The 23,385-nt window shown below is 39.2% G+C and overlaps 1 protein-coding gene across 4 annotated transcripts in view; it reads left to right on the top strand.

Moving 5' to 3' along the window:
- MAST2 (microtubule associated serine/threonine kinase 2) overlaps positions 1 to 23,385 on the top strand; it is a 187,274-nt gene that overhangs the window by 16,642 nt on the left and 147,247 nt on the right. For 3 of the 4 annotated variants that reach the window (XM_063407165.1, XM_063407166.1, XM_063407164.1), the window contains exons 2-3: positions 4,283 to 4,430; positions 7,718 to 7,860. The exons of the other annotated variant lie outside the window; for it this stretch is intronic. In XM_063407165.1, the coding sequence (XP_063263235.1) occupies positions 4,283 to 4,430; positions 7,718 to 7,860 (291 nt within the window). The remainder of the gene's footprint in view (positions 1 to 4,282; positions 4,431 to 7,717; positions 7,861 to 23,385) is intronic. 4 annotated transcript variants of the gene reach the window in all.

The raw sequence follows: 23,385 nt of genomic DNA, 5'->3' as shown, positions 1-23,385 counted from the left end.
ACAGGGGATAGTGGTAGGATCAGGCAAATCGAGAAGCATGTTTGGATTTTTGTCTTTTGTCTGCATCTCCTATGACAATCTGGTTCTCCCATCTAGCTGGGAGTGATAACCCCAATGTGAGATTTCAGGCAAGAGCAGCAGACTTGGGTGTTATTCCAGTATCAGAACTCTTTTAGTGCTTTTTCTGTGCAAGTGTGGTAAGAGACTGAGCTGAGAAATGCAGAGCCTCTTGATAGTCAAGAAAAGCTTTGGCCATTCTTCTCCATATCCTGCTATTTCAAGTTATGTGAGCAGAATTTTGTGTACCTTTGTAAGGAGTGATAGCAACAATCTTTGCCTAGCAAATCAAGATGATGTGACACTTTTATCTTCAGCCCTAAGCTTTGCAGGAATCAACTGGCTTTTGAACCTGATTTTTAGCTTGTGGCAAAAGCACAAGGCCAAAGTAAATGAAGTTCTTTATCACCTTTGAAAAGAAATGAATGGAGAGAGGCTCACAGTCCTTTTCACACCATGTGAGCAAAGTGTTACATGCTCGCTAATGCTTTCATCTCTAGGGTTGTAAAACTTTTTTCTTTTGAAAAGTGGAAGTGGAGTCCTTAAAATAATGGCAGTTTGTTCCATGTAATCTGTTCTTCAACCACTCGCTCTGATAGATTAATTTAGTAGTTTGAAAGCATGTAAGCAAAATTCTGTTCTGTAGCTGCACAGAGTTTTCTTTATTCATCGTTTTGGAATGTTGTGTAGGATTTTTGTGTTCTTTGTATGCCTTGCTTTGGGGCAAGGACAGGAAAATATCTCTTCCTCTAGATTTTTTCCTTCCTTGTTTGAGAGTGGTAATGAAATCTATTGCTCTTCCCATGCAGTTCATCTGTGATCTGCAATATCAAAGCAGGGTTTTGATGGATGAGTGAAGTAAATTGCAGTCTTATGAAAGACAGCTCTATTGTTACCAAGCTAAAACTTTCCCTCTTCATTGTTTTGCTGACACAATATGGGCACAGCTCATAGAAAATGCAATTTTAAATTGTCTGTGTTGCACTTAGCATTTTTAAAACATAATAGGCTGTCTCAGAACAGTGCACTTTTAAAAAAAACTTTTAAAATATCTATTTGAAAAGTGACTTAAGCAGTTTATGAACCTGTAGAATATGATTGGAGGCCCTTTCTTCCAGACATTGAACACTTAAGTACTCTTCTGAATATTGCCCCAGTGTTTTAATGTGCTTAACAAAAAAAGGGTTAATGAGGTTTCCATATGTAATATGTACCAAATCCATCTTGTCTAGAAGACAGCCTGGATTCTTTGGTGACTGTGGGAAGCTGTTTTTACCTTTCTACTATTCTTTTCTTATCTCTGTGGTAGAAAGTTTGGTGGACAGCTGAACCTGGGGACAGCTGTCACATGGAATGGCTTTGTGAGAAGCAGCTTATGGCACTGGGCTGACCTCAAAGGTGTGTGTAGGCAGGGTGTTGTAGCTGATCAGATACTGTGGTAGCAGTAGGTGTGCCCTTCAGCTGGGGAACCTTTGATTTAGATACTATCAGATCTACAAGACTTGTATACTGTAACTCAAGAAGACACATTAAGAATTTGTAATTATTTTTGCCAATAAAAAGAGACTGCATAGAGGGAAAAGGGGAAGGGTGGGGAAGTGGGCACATTCTTTGCCTGGTAAGCATTGTCTGTATATTGTGTGGAGAAAGAGAGATGTAAAAGACAAAAGTTGCCTGTAACATGACTTAGAGTACTTTTGTTTCTGACTTGGGTGCCTTTCCTAACCTGGTGTCCCAAGTGAATGTTCTTACTTGGTTGCACTTCACTGATTGGTGAGTGGTGTGTGTGTCTGTGTGTGTTGAAAGGGAGGTGAGTATGCACCTGCAGGGGAAAAACCAAAACAACAAACCAACTGAAACCTTCAAAACACCAACAAACACCCCCAAAACTTTGAACAAAAAAGTCCCAGTTAGAACATTTCAAGTTAGTCTTTGACATTTCAACTTTAACTGCTGCTGATGTGCACGGGGCCTTTCAGGGAAGTAGCTGGATGCTGAAGGATGCTGGGAATATTTGGAATTGAAACATAAGGAGTGTCAGAGGATAGGCTGGATGAAGTTCTTAAGTAATTTGTTTGTAACCTGGAGTGCCCATGTTTGTGTGTGGTGTGTTTGTGGTGAGTTTGGTTGGCTGTTTTTTTTGTGTGTGTGTTTGTGGTAATTTCACAGATGGTAAACATGTGCCGGATTTCAGACATTACAGGCACAGGACAGGCCTTATTAAAAGTGTGTGCATGTTTGTGTGTGTCTGCTTGCAGTCATATACACAAATATAACCATGTTCTGCCATCCTGAATAGAAAGAGCAGACTCTCTGCCCTTGGCCTCTGCAGCTCTCAGAGTCCTCTGTGCTGGGAGACTGCTAATGGTGCAATTTAATATTATTTAGCTTACTCCCAAGTACAGAAAGACAGGTAGATGCCTTTTCAGCTCTCCAAATGACAGAAAAGGAGAAGCAGAGGCTGCTGCAAAGGAGGGACTTCAGTACCTTTGTGGGGAAGGTCAGAGACAAATGAAAATGTGACTTTGCTCCAAGATGTGTACAAGGAACCATAAGATTTAAACAGCTTTTCAGCTGAGCAGTTTTCTTTATCCCCACAGGTCACTTGTTTTTGAGCCCCTCCCCAGTCTTGCCCTGACACCACTGTTGGCAGCAGTGTGAGCTGGGAGTGAACTGACCTGCTCTGGTACCAGCCCTGAGCTGGTTTGGACACTGTGGCGACTGAAAGTCTGAGCAGAACCAGGGCAGAAATTGTATCCAGAGCAGCCTGGGAAAGGTGCACCACACAAAGCTGATGTGGAGCAAAGCACTGCTGTCCCTCAAACAATAACAATGTTATTCAGAGTTTTCAGGTGCCAAAAGATTTCATGATTAGGAGATGGGGTCCGAGAAAGGTTGAGAATGAGTCAGAGAATGGGGTCTAAGAAAGTTGAGAATGAGGACTCAGAGGTAAATGAGAATTTTATTTCAAATCCCAAATCAGTGTTGTTTTTTTTTTTTTTTTTTTTTTCATATAAAACCACTTTATTCATCTCTCCTTCCCCTCCCTTCCCCTTGAAGTTTTTAAAGTATGTAGTCCTGGTCTGGATTTGACAGTTTGAGGTATAACATTGTAAACTGAATAGATTGAATTAATGACTTTAGAAATAGGTTTTGACTGGAATCTGCAATTTTTAATTAAAAACCATAACTGGCAAACTAGTTTTTGATTTAAACATAATTTAAAACTGTGTTAAATCGTGTGGTCATGTATCATGCAGGGAAAGTTTATTTTCTGCCTCAGATGATATTTTTATGAGGATAAGCATGGCTTGAAGTGCTGTATAGCTGATGGGAGGCATTTGAAATAAAGCAGAGGAGTCCATTAAAACAAGTGGAATCTTTCACGCTGCAGAGAAGGGAGAACTTGAGCAGTTCATCTCTATGGGCTATAATGGAAAGTGTCACATCTTCAAATTCATGTCTGATAGCAAAGCTGGTTGTTCTTCTTTGAGTGTAGGATGAGAGTTTGACACCTCCAGGAGGATGAATAGCATGAGGAAAGCAGTGTGGTTGTGCTTGACACTGTTCTGCCTACGCAATTTTGACTGAAATTTTGCTGTATGCTGTGAAAGGAATTCACATGTGTGGGAGTGTTTCTGACAAATACGTGTCTAATTTTGTTTGTAGTAATAACAAAGACATGACACAAAGGCTGATCGTTATCCTAGTTATTAGTTAGTTATGCATATGGTCTTCACAGAGCTGTAACTTGTAATAGGAGTTTTGGGTTGCAATAGACATTGCAACAGTTTATAGGTATATTACTCATAGGCTGGATGGAATAAAGACTGAAGAAGATGGAGAAAGCACTTTTGCTTTAGCAGAAATAGCTTTAATCACATATGAGCCTGTTTATTCAGTACCAATTTCTCCTATTCTATAGTATCTCCAATTTCTGACCATTATTAATGGTATTTCTTGCAGCAGTGGTGTTCAAGGACCAAAGTTGACAGGGACCTTGTGATGTGCTTTCTGTGCAGCTATGGGGCACCAAAGAGGGGGATTTACAATGTTAAATGTTGTTGTTTTGGTTCCTTTTTTTTTGGGGGGGGGGGGGGGGGGCGGGGTTGGGGTGTGTTTATGCTTTTTTAAACAGTCTCCTTTATGCTTTGGAGGTTGCATGTTTCAGACAGGGGATACTTGGCTGTCATCAAGACAGTTCTGCATGTTTTTCTTCCTCCAGGAGATGATAACAGAGTCCACTCCGCTGCGTTGCAGGAAGCTCAGCAATCCTGACATCTTTTCATCTGCTGGGAAAACCAAGCTCCACCGTCAGCTAAGTCAGGATGACTGCAAGCTACGAAGAGGTAGCTTGGCAAGTTCTCTGTCAGGTATGCCATTCTGTAAAGACAATAGGACTCTGCATTAGTATTAAAGATGCAGCACTGTTGGCATAACACTCATAATAAAAGATACTGGTAAGGTGACCTCTTGTAGGCAGGGCATACAAAATTTATGTAAGAGAAAGATGCAAAAAGGAATATCAGTAGAAAAGAGTGGAAAAAGATTGGATTTAGAGTGAAATTTTGTATATTGCCCAGAGTGAAAAGTTAAAAGCTAAGATTTAATATGCAAAGTTAAAGAATGAAGTTGTAGAACTTTAGGTGACACACTGGTGTATTCTCATCCCTTTTAACATCAGCATTGAATGCAAGCTTGCCCACTTTGTCCTTTTGTTTCTTACTGGGAAACTGACTTTTTCTATTGTGTTTGAATTACTATTTAGTTTCTCTTTGGCCTCAAAAGCAATTGTGATTCAAAATAAAAATCTTGCTTACTAACTTGATTTTTTTTCAGTTTGTGTAAAATTTGGGGGTTTTTTTGTGAACATAATATTCAGCCTTGTAATTGAATTTAGTTTGTCAGCTGTAAAACCATGGAGCGACTATAGGAAAGTAATTACCCCAAAATGGACCAAGTTCAGTAGTTTTCTTTTTTTCAAAGACTTTATTAGTGGGGTAGAAGATGGTTCCACAACTGTTTGAAACTGATATCAGACCTGTGGTGCTGGAGTAGAGCACAGAGAGCTGCATGATCAGTCTAGAATGAAAGAGCTGATATGCCCGAATGCCACTGGTGCTCTGCAGGGTTAAGGTGCAGCCCATTTCCTCCCTAATTAGGCTGTTTGCCTATTTGCATGTTAGTGCAAGAACGGGAAGAGTTGAAAATTCTCAGGTGGGAGGGAAAGAGGAAGAAGGTGAAACCACCTTTTTTGGCATTAGCATGGGCTTGATTTACATGATTGTGAAAATACTCCTGGTCCCTTGTCTTTTATCAGAGGAAGATAAATATTTTCATGTTCGAGGTTAGATGTTACAGATGTAATAGAATTAAATAAGCAGTAAAGTATGTATGTTTTATTTTGGCTTGGCCTTGGCCTAGTGTTTTATTTGTAGTAAGTGGATAGTTTCTGAAAAATGGAAACATTCATAATGTTTTGTAGCATGTAAGCTTGTTCTCCAAGGTAGGTTAATCACTAGAGGAGGACAGAACTTTATGAACTACACAGTTGCAAAGGCCTAAGTTAGTACTGTAGCTTTTTCTTCCCCTTGAATAGAAGAAATCAAAGTAAATAGGGGGAAGCAGGAAAACTGGATGGTCTGTTCTCTTTTAAAAATAATTTTTCTGTTTGAAGATTATAATTTCAGAACAAAAAATTCTGTATTCTCCATAATCTGTTGATTCATCTTAATTACTTTTCAATCTACTGTACCTCATGTAGGAAGGGGTAAAGAGCCCCAACAAGATCAATCTGACCCACCTGGATAGAGAAAATGTACAGGTTTAGATGTATATTTTCAGTGTGGGTGTTTGGAATGTGTGCAGAACTTGAGGCATGACAGAGAAAGGCTTTAGCTTAAAGTTCCATCCTTTAATGATTCCAGCTAATTTTTGCCACAGAATTGAGTAAGTTTGAAGAGTGTAGATGACTGTGCACAAACTGGTTGGCTGAGATTTGATTCTTGATGGAATTCTGCCCTCCTGGATTCAGGTTTTGTGGAACTAAAAGGAGATATTGATAACTATATCTTACAGAGACTTAAATAAAGTTGTTCTTGTCCTGAAGCATGGATATTTTAGACTGCTAGATAATTACATTATTTGACTTGCTATTATAGGATCTCTTTGTTAGTGCTGTACAGGATGAATACAGCAATGTGCACTTCTGTAGTTTTAGATCTCTGCAAGATGAGCTGTTGTATTTATACATTACCTTGAAAATGATCAAGCCATGAAAATCACGTCCACAGCTGTAAGCAGCTTGAGTGGGACCAGGCAGAGGGTACTAAGATGTGGTGTCTTTGTTTGCTTGACAACTGCTTGACTGCTCATCTCTCGTACACTTTGACTCGTTCTGTTGGTGTATACTTGGCTCATTGCTTGTAACTATCACAGAAAGTTAATGTTAACAAGTTAAAAAAAGAAAAAACCTCACCACTTCCACTCCCTGCCCTCTCCCCAGCATCATGGCTCGTCACATTATGTGACAGTTTTCTAAATATTGCAGCCATTGTTATGGACTGAATGTAATAATTCACATCTAGTTCTAGGTGCAGTTGAATTTGTAAAGAGCTTTCTGGTCCTGAGAGGACAAGTCTTTTTCTGCAGCATATATGTGATTAAAGGTGTAGTCTACCTGCTACTTACTGCAATAAATGTCTCAGTGCCCTGTGATTCCTGAGCATGTAGTAATCCATTGAATGCAAGAATCTTTTCTATGCTTGGAAGGGGGTGTGTTATTTAGTCCCATAGTCCTAATTTTAAGGAAAAGAGGTATTATCCTCTTGCATTTTGCAATGGGGAAATCGAAGTAAGGGGTCGACTGACCCAACTTACAGAGTAAATCATCTGGAAGCTAATGACTGAACCCAGATTCACAGACTTCTTTACTTATGTGTTTTTAACCACAGAAATATCTTTCTTCTCTTTTTTCTTTGTGGATGACATTGTACATAAAAGGAAGCTGTCAAGCTCCGTGGAGTCAAAATATGACCTACTTTAACTTAGGTTCTTTCTCATTGTGGAAATTTACTGCTTGACATTTTTCAAAAATGAGTGTTGCATTGACTAGAAAATATGTATTGAGCAAAAAAATCCATCCATGGTTCAAAGCAAGACAATACTTAAACATACACTGTATTATGTTACAGTGCATGAAATGTAGTGCTCATTGTTCCAGTGGTAGGAGAAAGTGGGGATGTCTAGATGACCAAGCTATTTAGAGGAGACAATATTTTACAATTAGGAATGCATTTTCAAAAGAATTTTTAAAATTACACTAAAGAGATATTGCCTTCTTTTAGGGCAGCAAATATTGTTTCCTTTTTAAGATGAGTGAAATATGGAAAATTATAAAGTGATAGCAATCTGATTTTACAAGGTTTTTGGATTTCCCCATTATCTCATAATGTAAGATAATTTTTTTGGAGATCATTAGTTATCAAACATAATGAATTTACTGGTAAGGTGATCTTACAAGTTTTAACCTACCAAAAATCTTGAAGTTGCTTTTTTTATTAAATGCTTTTTCTTCACATGCAGTATTCTCAGCTTTGTACTTTGAATTTGCAGACTTGTTTAAAAACAAGCTGATGGTATTTTGATTTTATTTTTAAAGGAAAACAGCTACTTCCCTTATCAAATAGTGTCCACAGTGGAGTGGGCCAGACGATATGGCAGCCTCCTGGAGATACCTCCAACCTGGTCCGCATGAGAAATCAGTCTCTAGGACAGTCTGCTCCTTCACTTACTGCTGGCTTGGTGAGTGAGTCTGGGAATACTCGTGGTGCTTTTGTGCTATAAAAAGTGACGTGAGCCTGTGCTTTAGTTTTTACCTTGTTTTCCCTGCTCCTGCTCGGTGAAAGCAGCATTTTGTTCCTGTGGGGCTTTTTAGGCTACAGGGTGAACTAGGAAGAGAATATGTTCATCCTGCTTTAGACAGAAAGCAGAAAGACATGTGTGTTGAACAATAATTACTTTTTGGGAACGTTCCTTCTCAATGCCACTTCAGTTGCTTGATGCCTGAAGGAAATATCATTGGAGGCCTAGGAGATGTGAGCATGGGAACCCAATTTCCAACAAGTTTAATTGGGAAGCAGCTTTCTGAGTATCTACCTCTGCCTTTTTCGCTAGGGAATACCTAGGGGGATAACTGTCCAAGGAACTGAAGAGCTGGAACTCACATTATGCTCTTCTTTGTCGTTCCTGATAAAAGGGTTTGGTAAAAAATCTTTGGTAAAATATTTTTGAGAAATGTTGCATCTGCTAAATTAACACTTTCTAAGAAAAGAGTGTTTTGTGTGGGGACACACTCTGGCTACAGTCAAATCTGAACTGCACACAAAAAGGAACATGTTCTGTTTGTAAGTTTTCCTTAGTATCTCTAAAAATCTAAAATCAGTGACGTGTGAGGAGAAGAAAAATCCAAGCGTAGGAAAAGACAGTTATTTGTGAGCAGGCATATATGCAACAGAAATTGTTGGTAAATAGTAGATTAAAGCCAAAGTTGAAATGGTTTTTCTGCTGAACATCTACATTTGTTATTTTATAACAAGTTTTACTCAAGTGAGGAATTTTGGTGTATGCTACTTATAGTGCTTCAAGTAACTGTGTAAATTTATGTTACATTGTGAGACTGTTTAGAAGCAATGACCCCTTAAGTAAAAGGGTGTACCTTGGATAAAGCCCTGAGAATTTTTTGGAGGTTCCTAGACAGTTTGGCACCACCACGCTATGAAAGGAAACTTAAATCTTTAAGGTTCAAAAAGCCATGCATCTGTGTTACAACTAATTTTGATTTCACAATGAAGTAATTGTAGTCGTGGCATTTTCAGACATGTTACTATATTGAAATTCTTCTGATTTGATTTAATTGTGTTGCATCTTAATTTGGTGCCTGTTCAATGTTTGCCTTAAATTTATGCTCTCAGCAGTGGTTCTAAATTCAATGATAACAGAAAGGGAGAATGCTCACATGAATTTGGCTGTAAGTATTTATCTGATGGGGATTAGAAAAAGTAATATGTTAAAACACAGGCCTGTTCTCTAGAGGCAGATAAATGCCTTGAAGCTTCATAAGTTAGGTTAATGAAAATAACTGTGCTTTGAAACAAAGCACTAATTCTCAGATATTTAATTTGGAGTACTAGGTTGTCGCTTAACAGCTGTGTGCAGCTCAGCAAGCTGCAGATGTTTGCATGTTACAATTCTGCATATTATTCATATTATACCCTGTGTTTTCAGTTTGTTGTGGCAGAGTTTGTGCTGTCTATCAAATGTTCTGATATGAAACACAATTCCAACGAGTTATTTTAAAATAATTTCAAATTCCCTGTTTCCTAGGTAAGGCAGAGAAATTAATCTCTAAATCCAGTTTTTGTATATTCTGTGATGGGCTGTATGTTCATTACATTTGCAGTTAATTAAGCCTAGACATTACCAATTTTTATGTGAAGTGGGTTTCAAAAGCAGTGGCTAAAAAACATCACAAGATGAACACCTAATTAAATGCAGTGAGTCCTGGGATCTTGGAGCTAGTACGTGTTTGCAGCCGTTTTAATATGCTTGTTTCACAAATTAGAATAGCAAAAGGTCTCTTGCCAGTGTAATTAATCTCCTTTGAAGAATAGCTCTATTAAGAGATGAGTAAGTTCAGTAATGCAGAGTGTCATTTTAATATGCCAGCCTTGACTGCTGGAGCATTTAATTCTTCTATTATTTGTTATAATACAGTAGTTGGATAGCTAGAGAGAAGTGGAGTGTGATTTAGGAAAGCCAGGAAAGCTATGTGCATTGTTTCTGCTCCCTCTTTCTGGCTCTGCAGATATCAGTAGATTTTCCTTTGCTAAATTGCTTGGTGGCATTCAGTAATATGTGTTTTTGCTTTCTAACCACTACTAATCCTACAGATTGTTTCCTGTGCTTAAATTATATTCTTTTTCTCTTTAAAAATATTTGCAAGGCAAAGAGATAAGCTGACAATAGCAAATCTACAGGAATTAATTTTCAGCTTCTGAAACAAGCCTGATAGCTAGGCTACTTATCAGCAATGACTCCAGAACTGGGAATACATCAAATTCTAACTTGATAAACTATATAAACATAATTTCTTGTTGGGCAGAATCTTTCAGCTGGTAGATGTGTGATAATCTGGATTAATGTGCCTGCACAGCAGTTGCCACTAGGTCCTTGACTTGAGAAAGAAGCCAGGGCAGAGTGAATGCTGAGTGCTGTCACTGTGGAATGAAAGGTGTTGATCTGATCTGTGTGCCTTCTAAATATATGTGAGGATTTCAGAGGATGACCTTCAGCTCATCATCTACCTTAAGACGAATGGCTCTGATCCTATGAGATTGAATTCTAGTGGGGAGTATCCTATTTAAGACTTTAAAATCCCTAAGATAGCTGAGGAAGTAATCAGAGGAAAACACATAAAGCATCACTGTGGGCATCTCAGTGGTATTTCCTGTTGTCAAGACCCAAATACACTAAAAAAAATTGGGTGCAGGAAATATGGATTGAGTGCATGTTTAAGGAGGGTAGTTTTATGGAAAATTTCTTAGGACAGTTTTGGGGGTTTATCTGAGATCTTACCCTGTCATAAACAGAGTTAGACCTTGAACTGTGTTTTTTCAAGGGAGGTCATAGAATCCCAGAATATGCTGAGTTGGAAGGGACCCACAAGGATCCAACTCCTGGCCCTGTGCAGGACACCCCAAGAGTCACCCCATGTGCCTGAGAGTGTTGTCCAAACATTTCTTGAATTTGGACAGCCTTGGTGCTGTACCTGGTTCCCTGGGGAGCCTGTTCAGTGCTCAGCCACCCTCTGGGTGAAAAACTTCTTCCTGATATCCAACCTGAACCTCTCCTGACTCAGCTTCATCCTGTTTCCTTCAGTCCTGTCACTGGTGATGCAAAAGAGCAGTAATGTGGATGCATTCTCTTGTGAAGAAAGGCATAAAGAGCATCAGGGTTTCTAAATTTTAGAAAGGAAAATGACCTTGTGAAGAGATGGTTGTGATTGTTGTAGAGGTAGATTGGGAGTGTCTTTCTTGCAGCTGTTAATTTTGACAAAACACAGTGTGAATGAAGCTGCCAGGAGTAATGCCATAAGGTGCTAATATTCCAAGTCTGAGCATTTATTGGTGGGCAAGGGGTGACTTTCCCCTCATGTTTTTAAGGACAGGATGCTTAACTAGAGCACTACACTAATGCTCAATATGCTTCTTTATTTGTGGAGAGAGATTTTGTGTGTCTGTGTGTATCCCATGTCCTGGCCCCTCATAAAGAGCATCTCAAGCACTCTCCAGAGTTTTGTGAAAAAAAAATCTGATAATGTTCAACCCATTAATTAGGACTACATCTCATATGCATTGCTCACCATCTAATGCCTGGAGAAATTTGAGATATTTCAGGAATAAGAAACCCTGCATGTTCCTTTTGCTAACTGTGGCGATAGGAAAACATTTGAAGAAGCCTGTCAGTGGAAACTTACATATGTTTGTGAAAGAGATTTTGAAATGCTTTTTTTAAATACTTATAAAGTCTAATTTTCTGAAGTGCTCCCAGTACTGAACTAAAACTTGTGGTACTCCTTGAACTGAAAAACTGGACATAATTTTTGAAATGACATTGAGGGTTTTAGCTGGGTGGTTGCAGTTCTATTCAGTGTAAATTTTCTTCCTTATATTCTGTACCACATGGGATGTGGTCAGAGCCATTTCTTCATCTTCAGAGATGAAGGCTGCTGTCTAAGCAGTTAGTGCTCTGTTAATCCTCTGTTGCCAAATTTGTAAGATTTCTTGTAGGGTCAGTCCCATTTTCACAGGATAATTTCAAATGACTTAGGGTTTTACATTTACTTTCAAACAAAATGAAAGTTGAAACAAAGTGAAATAATTGCATATTCATATTCAATTGTACACAGTGCCAGAGAATTCACCTTTCCCTCATCTTGTTCTAGAAGAAATTGTTAAAAACCTAAGCCTCTTAGATTTTAATAATGATCTGGAGGGTAGAAAGGCTCAAATGCAGAGATTTGAAATAACTCTCAACTGAAGAACTTCCTCTGTTGAACAGCACTCAGCGTGATTTATTGTGAGCATTCAGTTCTGCAGAGCTGTGTGGATTAGGCAATACTGAGTGGAATGGGGGAATGGGTCATCCTTGTGGTGCTGGGCCCTTGGCTCGGCGTGTGCTGGGAGCCTGGTAACACACACACCTCACACTGTGCCATGGTATTGTGGTCTCCAAGCTGGGGTGTCCTTTTTAGATCCACGAGATAATACTGACATTTTATTTTCCAAATTTTTGCTCCTTTTCTTTTTTTTTTTTTCCGATTTCATATATTAGGAATAGAATAAATTGTATCTAATACATAAACTCCCTCACATGGCATATTTCCACTGTGCAGGATGCTGTTTGTTAAAAAGAAAATTAAAATTTGTATTGTTCCTGGCTGTGAGGAAGAATTGGGTACAGATTTGAGTTAGTGAGTGAGATTATTCCCTGTGAATTCCCGTGGAATGCAAAGGCTGTGCTTTACCCAGGCCTGTGAGGGCTCTGTGGAGCGGGGTTGCCCTCTGCTGGTGTGCCGGGGGCTGGGGACAGGAACCGGGGACTCCTCGATCCAAATGAGTTTTTGTCAGGCGGTGTTAGAGGTCCCCGTAGCCAGCAGCGATTTTACAGCAGGGGCGCGTTCCCTGTGGGATGGGGTCCCACAGGAATCACTCGTTAATACCCGGCCTTTCCTTTTAGCTGGAGTATGAGCTCGCTTTGCAATGCCGTGCTGTGGTTTGCAGCATCCTTTTTCTGCTAACAGAGAGATGATGATTGGGACATTTACGAAGAAAACAATTTTTTTTTTTTTTTTAAATTATTTGTAGCCGATTCTAGAAATAAAATTGTGCCTTTCTGGGTGGCAGCTGTGTGAGTTGCGCTGCGGGCTGTGGCCTGGCGGTGGCGCTGCAGGCCCGGCCGTCTCCCACAGGAGATTCCCACAGGAATGTCACCCGGGACCAGCCGGGCTGGGGACAGCGATGTCCCCCAGCAGCTAAAGGAGACCCCAGCTCTGTGCTGTTTGTCAGTTCGGCTCGGGGATTAATAATGCAAGAGGCCCGGTGAAGTGCAGCGGAACTAGAAGTTGCAGCTTCAACTCCCCTCCTAGTTATAAAGGGAAATTCTATCTCCACACCTCCTGCTCAGTCCCCAGTGCTTTAATGGATTTACTGTTTATTATTTAGGATCTCTGCTTTATGCAGGCACCTGGGTAGTGCTTGGTAGACTCACAGGGATGAGGTCTTGGAAGGAATGGAGTTTGCAGTGGCTGGCAGACAGCAGGTATCTGACTAAAAAATTAAACATTAGTTTGCAAGGTACATCTGCCCTCCACCTCTCTGCTCGTTATATGTGCTGGCAGTGAGGTGAGTGCAGAGAGCTTAGAATTCCTCCTCCTCACAAAAGAATTAGGTGTAATCTCTTTTCGTTAAAAAATACAGCACTAGTTCAGGGACAAACCATTAATGCCAGTTGTGCATAGTGCCACCTCCTGCTGATTGCATGGATAGTTATTGCAAAAGCAGGCATTTGAATCTGATGGGAAAACTTCATTTACATTTGTGTCTTCTAAAACACACAGCTGCTCTTTTCCCCAGATGTGTTGTCATTGATAATGTTACTTTTAGTTTGCATTTTAGGTGGTAACATGTTGACTATTTAAATGTTGCTCAATACAGATGACAATAGTTTTGTTTAAGAATAATCATGAAAGTCATGATGAAGGCCATGAATTATTTCAGGGAGTAGAGAACATTCAATACTTGACTGTACAAGTAGGAGCTCATATTTTTATGTTGGTAGAAAAGGAAAGGACAGGAGGAGCTATGGCTGCATGAATGAAGGAATTTTATTACTGTATGAATGCATGGAAATTGCATTTTAAATTGGCAGTTGTAATAACCTGAGATAGGAGGTAAGCGAATTTCCAAATTAAGACCACGTGTGACATCTAAATTTATGCATACTAATTAGATGTTTGCATGGACATACACTGCAGAGTCTGTTGGTGAATCTTTGGGTACATTATCAATTTTGGAATTTGGACAGGGCCTGAGGATGAAGTATGGAGCAAATTGTACACATTTGGCAGTGTTTAGAGTGCTTGCAGGGATTTACCTTTGTCACAGCTTTTAAGGTGTCTCTTGTAGGAAACCAAAAATGGGTGTGCCATGACTGTGTGTTTCATGATAGATTCAGGACACTTGCTTCACACTGGCATCCAAAACTGATAGTCCTGATTGGTTTTTCACTAGGAAATGTCATTCTGAATAATTCATGTAAAGAACAGAAAATTATTGTGAAAAATTTTCTACTGAAGTTGTATTTCTATATAGTGCATATTACTTAAGCATAGTCAGCATCTTGCTCTGAAGAAACTTCAGCATATTACTTAAAACACAGTCAGCATCTTTTTACTCACTTCAGTTAAGTGAATTCCATTTTGGACTGGACTCGTTGGCTTAAAGGAGGTTTTCATATTTGAAAGAAAATGTGAACACCCTTCTGTGTAACCTGGGGCTTGTCATTGTAGGAAATATGAATTCATAAAGCTTGCCTTGTGATAATTGTTAGGCACCAGACTGTCAGTTTGAATGATTGCAGTTCTCATTATCTTCAGATGCTGCATGTTATTTTTTTTGTCTGTGAATATGTTGAATTGATTTTTGGCACATGCAGTCACTTCTCTTCCTGACAGCAGCACTATTGTAGGTGTAAAGTGAGAAACTGCTGTAGTGTGCATGGAAAATTAGCTTTTTTGCTTGGGGAGCCATGGGGAACTTAATATACAGTTATTCAGACTGTCTTGAACATACACCCTTGAAGAGTGAGGCTTTGTTCCTTGTGTGTTGTTTTGTGGTTCTCAATGACCTCTCTATAAACACACACTGATGTAGACAATAAAAGTTCTGGGTTTTAATTTAGAGTTGTCGAAAATTTGCTGTTTTATTTTTGGCAGATATTTCCATAGAAAGGCACTCTGAGATGTCTGCATTTAGTATTTTAATATGGGTGCCTTCTGTGTCTGGTAATACTTCTTGAAATAGTTTCCTAGGATGTGATAATAGGAGGATTGGTCTTAAAACATGAAATAGTTTGTTTGCTTAGGTCTCAAGCTTCTTTCTTTCAGAAATGCAAACTGTTTTGAGCCTTAGGACATTTATAAGAATCCCCTGTAGCATTTTGACTAAGCAAAAGCTTTGGACATGCTCTGTAATTAGTAGCATAATCCTCCATGTTTGGCTGCCACTTTTTGTTTGGTCTGTTTTCCTGCACTGTGTCACTTTGGTTTATCCAAGCCATGCAATGTGTGTTCCCAGCAATCCTTTTTCAGCCCCAGAGACACAGTGATTGTTTATTTTACCACTTTCAGGACAGTGGGAATACAAAGGTTTGTGTGCATCACCTCTGAAGAGCTGCAGCTCAGAATCTTTCCTGCGAGTTAATCTAAAATCCTTATTGCCTCGAGATTACCAGAGGGGGAGAGGTGAAATCTCTTGGCAGAGATAAGGGTAGCCTTGTAAGTGAAACACAAGCCTGGGACTTATGCAACAGTCCTGGTATCTGAACTTTGATAAGCTCAGGTACAGAGAGGTTCAGTCCCTTCGTCACCTGAGGAACTGAAAGTAAAGCACATCTCACAGACTTTCTGTAAACCTCAGTTTATTAATGTTTAGCAGATGTTTGGGGCTCAAATGGACGGTCCTGTGGAATAATTTATTGCTGCAGTCACTGTATATAGTGTGCCAGTATAATTTTCTTATTTCTGACTGTGTTCTTATTTAGATTCTCAAGTCAGCTGGTTAAGAGCCAAGATCATACCATGGTCTCTTTCCTGCCCTTGCTGGGTTATTATTGCTGACCTGAGTGCTTCCACATTAATTGTGAGTTTCAGACTCTTCCCTGATGGGAACTGCAGAGTCCTTGTGCTGTGAGAACAGGAGGTATGAAGTCAGAATAACCAATATGTTACCAAGCTTTATTTAGAGTCCGTATCTCTAGTTCTTCTGTTTGTGAACAGAAACTAGGACAAATATGACCAGGTACTATTTTTTTGCCTTTCTTTCCCCTTTTTATTCTTTTTCCCCAAATTGTTGTTTATTATAGGAATGGATGAGAAGAATTCCTGTATTGTGGCATTTTGGATTGATCAGAATTATTTTCACTGAAAGCAGTTGTGGCCAACTAAGTACGAATAGTGTAAAATTTGCTGAGAGGGTGCCTTACTGACTGAGGAGCTTCTGCTTTTGTTATTTATTCCAGTGACCAAGCTTCCATTAAAAAAACAAGAGTCTGTGTTCATCATGAATATAAAACACTGGCATGTTGAGACTATAGTGCAAGTATGCAAAAATGTCAGTGTGAACTCTCAGCTATCTGGCAAAGGGGAATGTTTATAGAAGAGGATTGAAAGATGTGCAGTGTTTCAGATCTGTCATAAAAGGATGTGAAATGTAATTAACCTAAAATAACCTTTAAAATATATTTGACCCTGATAAATTGAATGAGCTGTTGAGATAACATAATAAAAGATTTTAATTTTATACCTTAAATAATATCCTATTAAAATCCTCAAGATTTTGCTTTGTGATGGAATCCACTGAGATTTATATTTTCACAATGACTTCATGATTCAGTAACATTGTTAATATATTTGGTGCATATTTGAGGGGTAAGGTCTAGGTTAATGGCAACATTTATTCTTTAAGTGCTCGAAGCCACAAAGCTCTAATTGAAGATAGGGATGTCCAAACCTCATTATTTTAATGTGGTCATACAGTATAGTGACACTTAAAGAAGTTACATGATGAACTCTTATGGCAGGGTTCATAATCTGTCCATGAAAACAAATTATTATGTGAATCTTTGAATTAAAATTCTCTGCCTTGGAGTTTAAATAAAACATGAAACTTCAGGTCTGACATGGTTTCTGAATTTGTCTTTGCTCAAATTAGCAACAAGCATTTGCATACCTTTAACACAGAGAGTTCTGCTTTGAATTGTTTACACAAAGTTACAGTGCATGCACTAAATCTCTCACACAAAGCCACCTCAGTAGATAGTGTGATGTTTTTGTTTCAGGTAGTTAAGCCTGCAGAAGTACTTTTGGCAAGTCTACATCTCAAATTTTCTAAATATTGGTAATTGAAGTAATTTAATGAATGTGCTGTTGTCAAGGAAGACACTTTCAGTGCTTATCACAGTGTCAGGAATCCAGGGGCTGGAGACAAAGGTCGGAATGTTCATTCCTGCTGGCATTCCAACAGTGCTGCTAACCTAGGTTAGAGCAGTTTGCACACTGGGCTGTCTCCAGTCTGGGACAGATCCTTTTTAAGACCTCTCCTGCCTGTTCCATGTTCCTACGCTCTCCTTTCCCTCCTGTGCTCTCCCAGAAGTGTTTATTTTTCTCCATGGCTTTCCCTATCCCCAGAAGAAACCTCCCACAGTAAAACTTGGTTCTTATTACTTGATGATAGCCACAAAATTCTGGCTAATTGTGACTTTGGGCTGCTTTATGCACACATATACTTCTGCTGTGACCTCCTTAGTCCCTCTCCAGTGTCAATCCTTTGGGCTATGGGCTCCTGGTCTGGGAAGTGTGAACACTGTAGAGTTGTGTCTTGTATTGCAGCTTTACAGCTGCTCAGAATTTGCACTCTCCTTTTCTACTGTACAATTACTAGTTCTAGTACTACCTTTATTTCTTTAGTAGCTTCTTGCTAAAAGATCAGTGTTCTGAGTCATGGGCTTTTGATCCACAAGCTCTTTGAGTCTTGAGACTCAAATGACAGTATGCAACATAAAAGTCACATTTGTGGGTATTATTAAATCTATCAATAACTATTAAATCTATCAATAACTGGTTTTAGGTAAGGTTCTGAAGTTTGGCCTTAAAATTCATCTATCAAATATTTTCTTCTAAAATAAAGTAAAATGGAGAGTGTTATGAATTTCAAATGCATAAATTTCTTGCAGTTAATTCTTGAATCTTATTAGAATTAAACAGGCTAATGAAAGGGAAGTTTGGCAAGATAAATGATTAGGTGTTTGAAAGGAAAGAGGAACAATGTATAACATAGCAAACATGCAGAACTATCTGAATTGAGAGGAAAAGAGCTATGTCAGCATTGCCGGATTATATTGATCAGGTATCAGCATCAATCCTGATTAAACAGGCAGCTGTTTAAAGTAGTATTTTTTGACAGTGACATCTTTTATTTTCTATATGATTACTGTCCTGCTGACATGTTTACTTTCTCAATATAATTTACATATTGTGTTTAAAATGTTGCTGACTGAGAAACAGTTGAATTATGTAAGGCAGAGTAAATAGAAAATCAGACCTTCTTAAGGCTGATATAAACATCCATGAGTATCAGGTAATACCTACAAACAAACCAGTTGATTTATGTACCAACTTAATTCCAAGAAAGCACTCTAACAAATTGAACGGCTTGCTTACCTTCTTATTTTTTATGATAAAGATGATTTAGAGATCAATTTATATATATATATACACATACATATATGTATATGAGATTTAAAAAGGAAATGGCTGCAAATGTTTGTATAAATGAGAGTTGTCGAAACCCTTGGGAGACCCTGTTCTATGTGGTTTATTGTCAGACAAGTCTGTGGTATCAACTTCCCTGGGAAAGAATGGATTAAAAACAGTTTAAGGGGGCTTGGCCATTAAACTTGGGTCTGCAGTGAAGTGATAGATAGCCCTTACAGTTCTAATTGCTGAATTTCTCCATTTTTCCATAAGCAAAAGGTGGACTGCTCTTCCCCCTGGCTTACCATAAATTGCAATAATTCTAAGGGAAGGGTATGATGGTGCCTTGCTTCTTCAGTGGAGTACATTAATGATGCATGTCCTGCATCTGATTTCTTTTTGTCCCATTATCAACAAGGATTTTATCATCAAACTTTGCCGCCATTGCATGCAATCTCCATCTGAGAACAGTCATGGACAACTGTTCATAAAGGTCAGCTCCATTTTTCCTTGCACATCAGGAAAGTTCCCCAATAGTTTGGGTGTTCAGAAGTAGGTAACCACAATTTCACATTCTGGAGCAAGTACTGAAAGGTGTTTGAACTCCATTTTAGGTTATGTAAAAAGGATAAAGTTGGTTTAACTCAATTTCACCTAAGCTACATTATTGAGCTTATGCTTTGTGTTATAAGCTTCTGTTCTGTGTTGAATCCCCAGTTCAGAGTAGTGGAAAGCATATAATAATGTTCACTGCCCATAAGTATAATTATTACACTATTATGTGTTTTACAGATAATTAGTCCCATAAAATGGTCAAATTCTGTCATGATTATGCTGAGGACTGCCTGTCTCATTTACATGCAGCTCTGGGTCCAATATCATGTCCTCAAACTGCATGGGAAGGATTATGGAGGCTGGGATTGTGGCTGGGTGGTGCTGCATGCTCCACTCTCTGCTCCCTTTTGAAACGGGCAAAGCACAGATGACCAAGCCTTGAGGCTTGTGTCTAATTAAGATGTATTAATTGAGGGGCCTGTATTAACCACTGCATGGCAGGGGATGCTGACTGCAGTGTGCTGAGGAGCATTGGACACCCTGGAACAAAATGTTAGTGGGAGAATTCACTTACTTCTGTGTAGACTGGGCAGATGCCATGCTGGGACATAAGAGCAGTGATGATTTCATAAGGCAGATCAAGCTCCAGCAAAGATCCCATGAGAGCAGGTGTAACATTGTTTGTGTCCTTTGTAGTGCTCAGTTCTGGTTCAAAAGGTTCATAAAAAAAACACTCCAAAAGCTGAAATAGAAATAGTTTTGCAAAGCTAAAATCAGTAAAAACTCAACCTGCTTTGAGTTTCAAAAAGATGAACTGATTTAGAAAGAGAAGCTTGAAGAACAAGGAACATCAGTGAGGAGACCTGCATCTTTATACAGTCTTCACAGAACTGAATTAAGGACCACTCCTTCAAAGCAGAGCAATGCAGTGTTCCCCTGTCTTACCTATGAATAAGAATTAAGAATGGTTAAAAGGAAAGCAGAATGGTGAGAGCAGACCAAAGTAGGTTGTTAATTCAGTGAGTAAAAGGAGGTAATGACACAGCTTTAAAATAATTCAGATGAAATGTGTGAAATACTATTTGTGCTGTACAGCCAATTGCTTAAAATAGTCTCAGGACTGGAAAATGACAAATTGAGTACCAGTATTTGAAAAAAGAGATCCACAAGAGATTCATGCAGTTAGAATTGCAGATGTTCCCTTCATGCTGCAGTTGCCTAAATCCTAACTCCTACGAGTGTAATTTACCATTTGGTTGCATTAACACAGTACATGAACAGAGCAAGTCATTCAGATCACCCTGACAGTGTTGACCTCACTGTTTATACTCTGCTGTTAGAATACATCTGTCATCAGTGGCTTTATATTAATTTCTAGGTCACCCATTCAAATCATAGAATGGTTTGTGTTGGAAGGGACCTTAAAGACCCTTAGAGATTTTGTTCCAACCCCTTGCCATGGGCAGGGACACCCTTTGACTGGACGAGGTTGCTCAGAGCTTCATCCAGCCTGGCCTTGAACACTTCCAGAGATGTGACATCCACAGCTTCTCTGAGCAATGTGTGCCAGCGCCTCCCCACCCTCATAGTGAATAATTTCTTCCTCGTATCTAATGTTATATGCATGGCTGTTCTTTTGACATAGAAAGGTCATCTTCCCTAGCAATTCTTCCGACAGCTACTTTTAAAAATTCAATTGATTGGCAGGTTATTAACCCAGGAAGTTTTGCTGTTTCATAGAGATACATTTTCTTTAGAAATGTAGTTTTCAGCTGTAAGCTCTCAACAATTCAGAGCCTGATGTTTACATGTTTACTTGATCAGCAGAGACAGTAATTTAAACAGCCCAACCTCTTCCTCTCCCTTCTAAAAGCACCTAGGAACTCTACTCAGAAGCCACAGTGATTTATTGGCAACCTTTTTTTTTTTTTTTCTGATGAAAATCTCAATAACTAATGCTATGATGCTTCTTCTACTTGTTCTTTGGAAAAACTGATACAGGACTGAAATAATTATTTTGCCTTGGACATTGTCCTAGCTGCTCTGAAACCTCCTTGATAATCTGCTTACTTGTTTGGCTGGATAGAAATGGACTTTGGCTTTTCCTCTGCTTCCTGTTGCAAAAGCAGCTTTGAAGGCAGGACTGAGAAGGAAAGAGAGCTGCTAGCGTGGGAAATTCAGGAGCACAGGACAGAGCAAACTGCTACAATCAACTGATAATGCTGATGTCTGATAACTTGGAGGTATATTCAGAATGCTGCTGCTGTTTTCATTTTTGTCTTTTGTTGTCCATTGCAGCTCACACTTGCATTTAGTTGCTTTCTACTTCAGTGACTTCAGAAGGAAACCTAAGGAGACAGGGGTTTCTTCAGCTTCATTAACTATTCTGGAAAGAGCTTCTCCTTGCCTTGAATTCCACCTTGCCTGTAGAGATTTGTGTTCTGCTATGAGATCATTCTGTCAATATAGGCTTGTTTACTTCACAACTTCAGCAGTTTTAGAAGGCTCCTTTCACTATTGAAACATCCACCTTTTGCACTAACAGCAGGGTGGATTACTGTGAATTACAATTGATGATTGTCAGTGTTTCTTTCTTCTAGGAAGACCTAATGGTTTGGTAGAATTGAATTGTCTATTTTCTAATGTAGTTTCCTGTGTTAGTTGGTTTCTTGCTGCATCCTGTCAGCCTCACTGTGGTACCAGCCTTCTGAGAACCTTATTTTGTGGATGCATTTAGAAAAGGCTCTCCTTCTTTCATGGAAAGAATTTTCTCTAGGGATGCTGCCAAGTCTCAGAAGACCAAGAAATGTCATGGCTTTGTATTAAAGTGTAATCAAACTGGCATTCATCATTTTGTCTCTTTAGAGCAGGAACAACTCTGTAGATGAATATGTATTTTTGGCATTGGCTTTAACCAAAATTGCAAGTAATGGTATAAATGATCTTGGCTGCCAGAAACACTGAACAGTAGTAGGGAGTCAAAGTTTCTCCAATTGTTCCTTCTTTCCTGGTAACATCCAAGCCTCTGGCCAATTTCATCCAGACTTGAAAAGAATAAGAAATGTCAAAAATAACTGTAATTGCAATACTATAAGAATTGGAAGCGAGTGGGAGATACCCCCTCACATTCTCTCAGTGGCAGTCAGTTTGTTGTGTATTGTGGTTTGGCAGCACTGGCTGACGTTCAAATATGACAGTGCTGGATTAGCTGGGGGAGCTGCTGTCTCCAGCTGGGTGGAAGTGAAATAGGAGAGCCAGAGTTACCTCTGTCAGGACTCTGGGATGGGGCAAGAGACAAAAAGCAAAACTCAAATCTTTAAGAAAGTTGGCATCTTTAATGCTTTTTGCTCAAGAAGCAGCTTGTTTATATTGCAGTAATAAAAGGATCTGGCATCCTTGTGTTTCCAAAAACATCAATGTTCATGACCTAACTCTGTGCAAGGCAGGAAGGGCAGCTTTTGAAATGCTTCCTTGTTACTTTGGCACGTTGCTTTTGCTGTGGAAGGAGTGGCAGAATGCTACTCCAGCAAACAGAAGATCTTTCCTTGTGGTTGCCCTTGCAGTGTCCTGTGGTTGCCCTTGCACTGCAGGGTCAGCACAAGGAGGTGATGGATGTCTCTCCTGGACTGTGAATCTGACCTGCCAGAGAGGAGGGAAGGGAACCCTCACGTTTTGGTTGTGCATATTGGAGCTGAGCATGCTTGTGGCATCATCTGCAGTTTATTTCTTTGCTTTTCACTACTAACAACATTACAAAAATTAGTATTCTACAAGCTTGAAAGACAGACTATTATCTAATTGGCTTTTGGTTAGGAGGATACTGATTTCTAGGTCAATGTAAAACAAATGAGCATTTAAATTGAAGAGGAGCAGCTGTTCCAAAGCCCCTTTCCACAGTGCCTGGTTTTGTTAAGGATAATTATGTCTAATTTTAAATTATGATAGCTTTGAGTATTGAGCTTTGCCTTGTTACATCCACTATCTCATTCTCCTTCATCAGTAAGAATGTTCTATCATGGAGCTAGGTTTCTGATTGGATTTATTTTTCTGGGCCTTTTGAATTATGAAGAGAAATACAGTTTTAAGGGATAGGGCTTTCAACACTTTCGTGCCAATGTTACTACACTCACATTTTATTTTTCGAGGTCTCAAAACTGATACAGCGTGTCTGATTCCTGTGG

This window comes from Prinia subflava, chromosome 10, assembly GCF_021018805.1.
Source record: "Prinia subflava isolate CZ2003 ecotype Zambia chromosome 10, Cam_Psub_1.2, whole genome shotgun sequence".
NCBI classification, from domain to species: Eukaryota; Metazoa; Chordata; class Aves; order Passeriformes; family Cisticolidae; genus Prinia; species Prinia subflava.
This window is presented reverse-complemented; position numbering and strand designations above follow the sequence as displayed.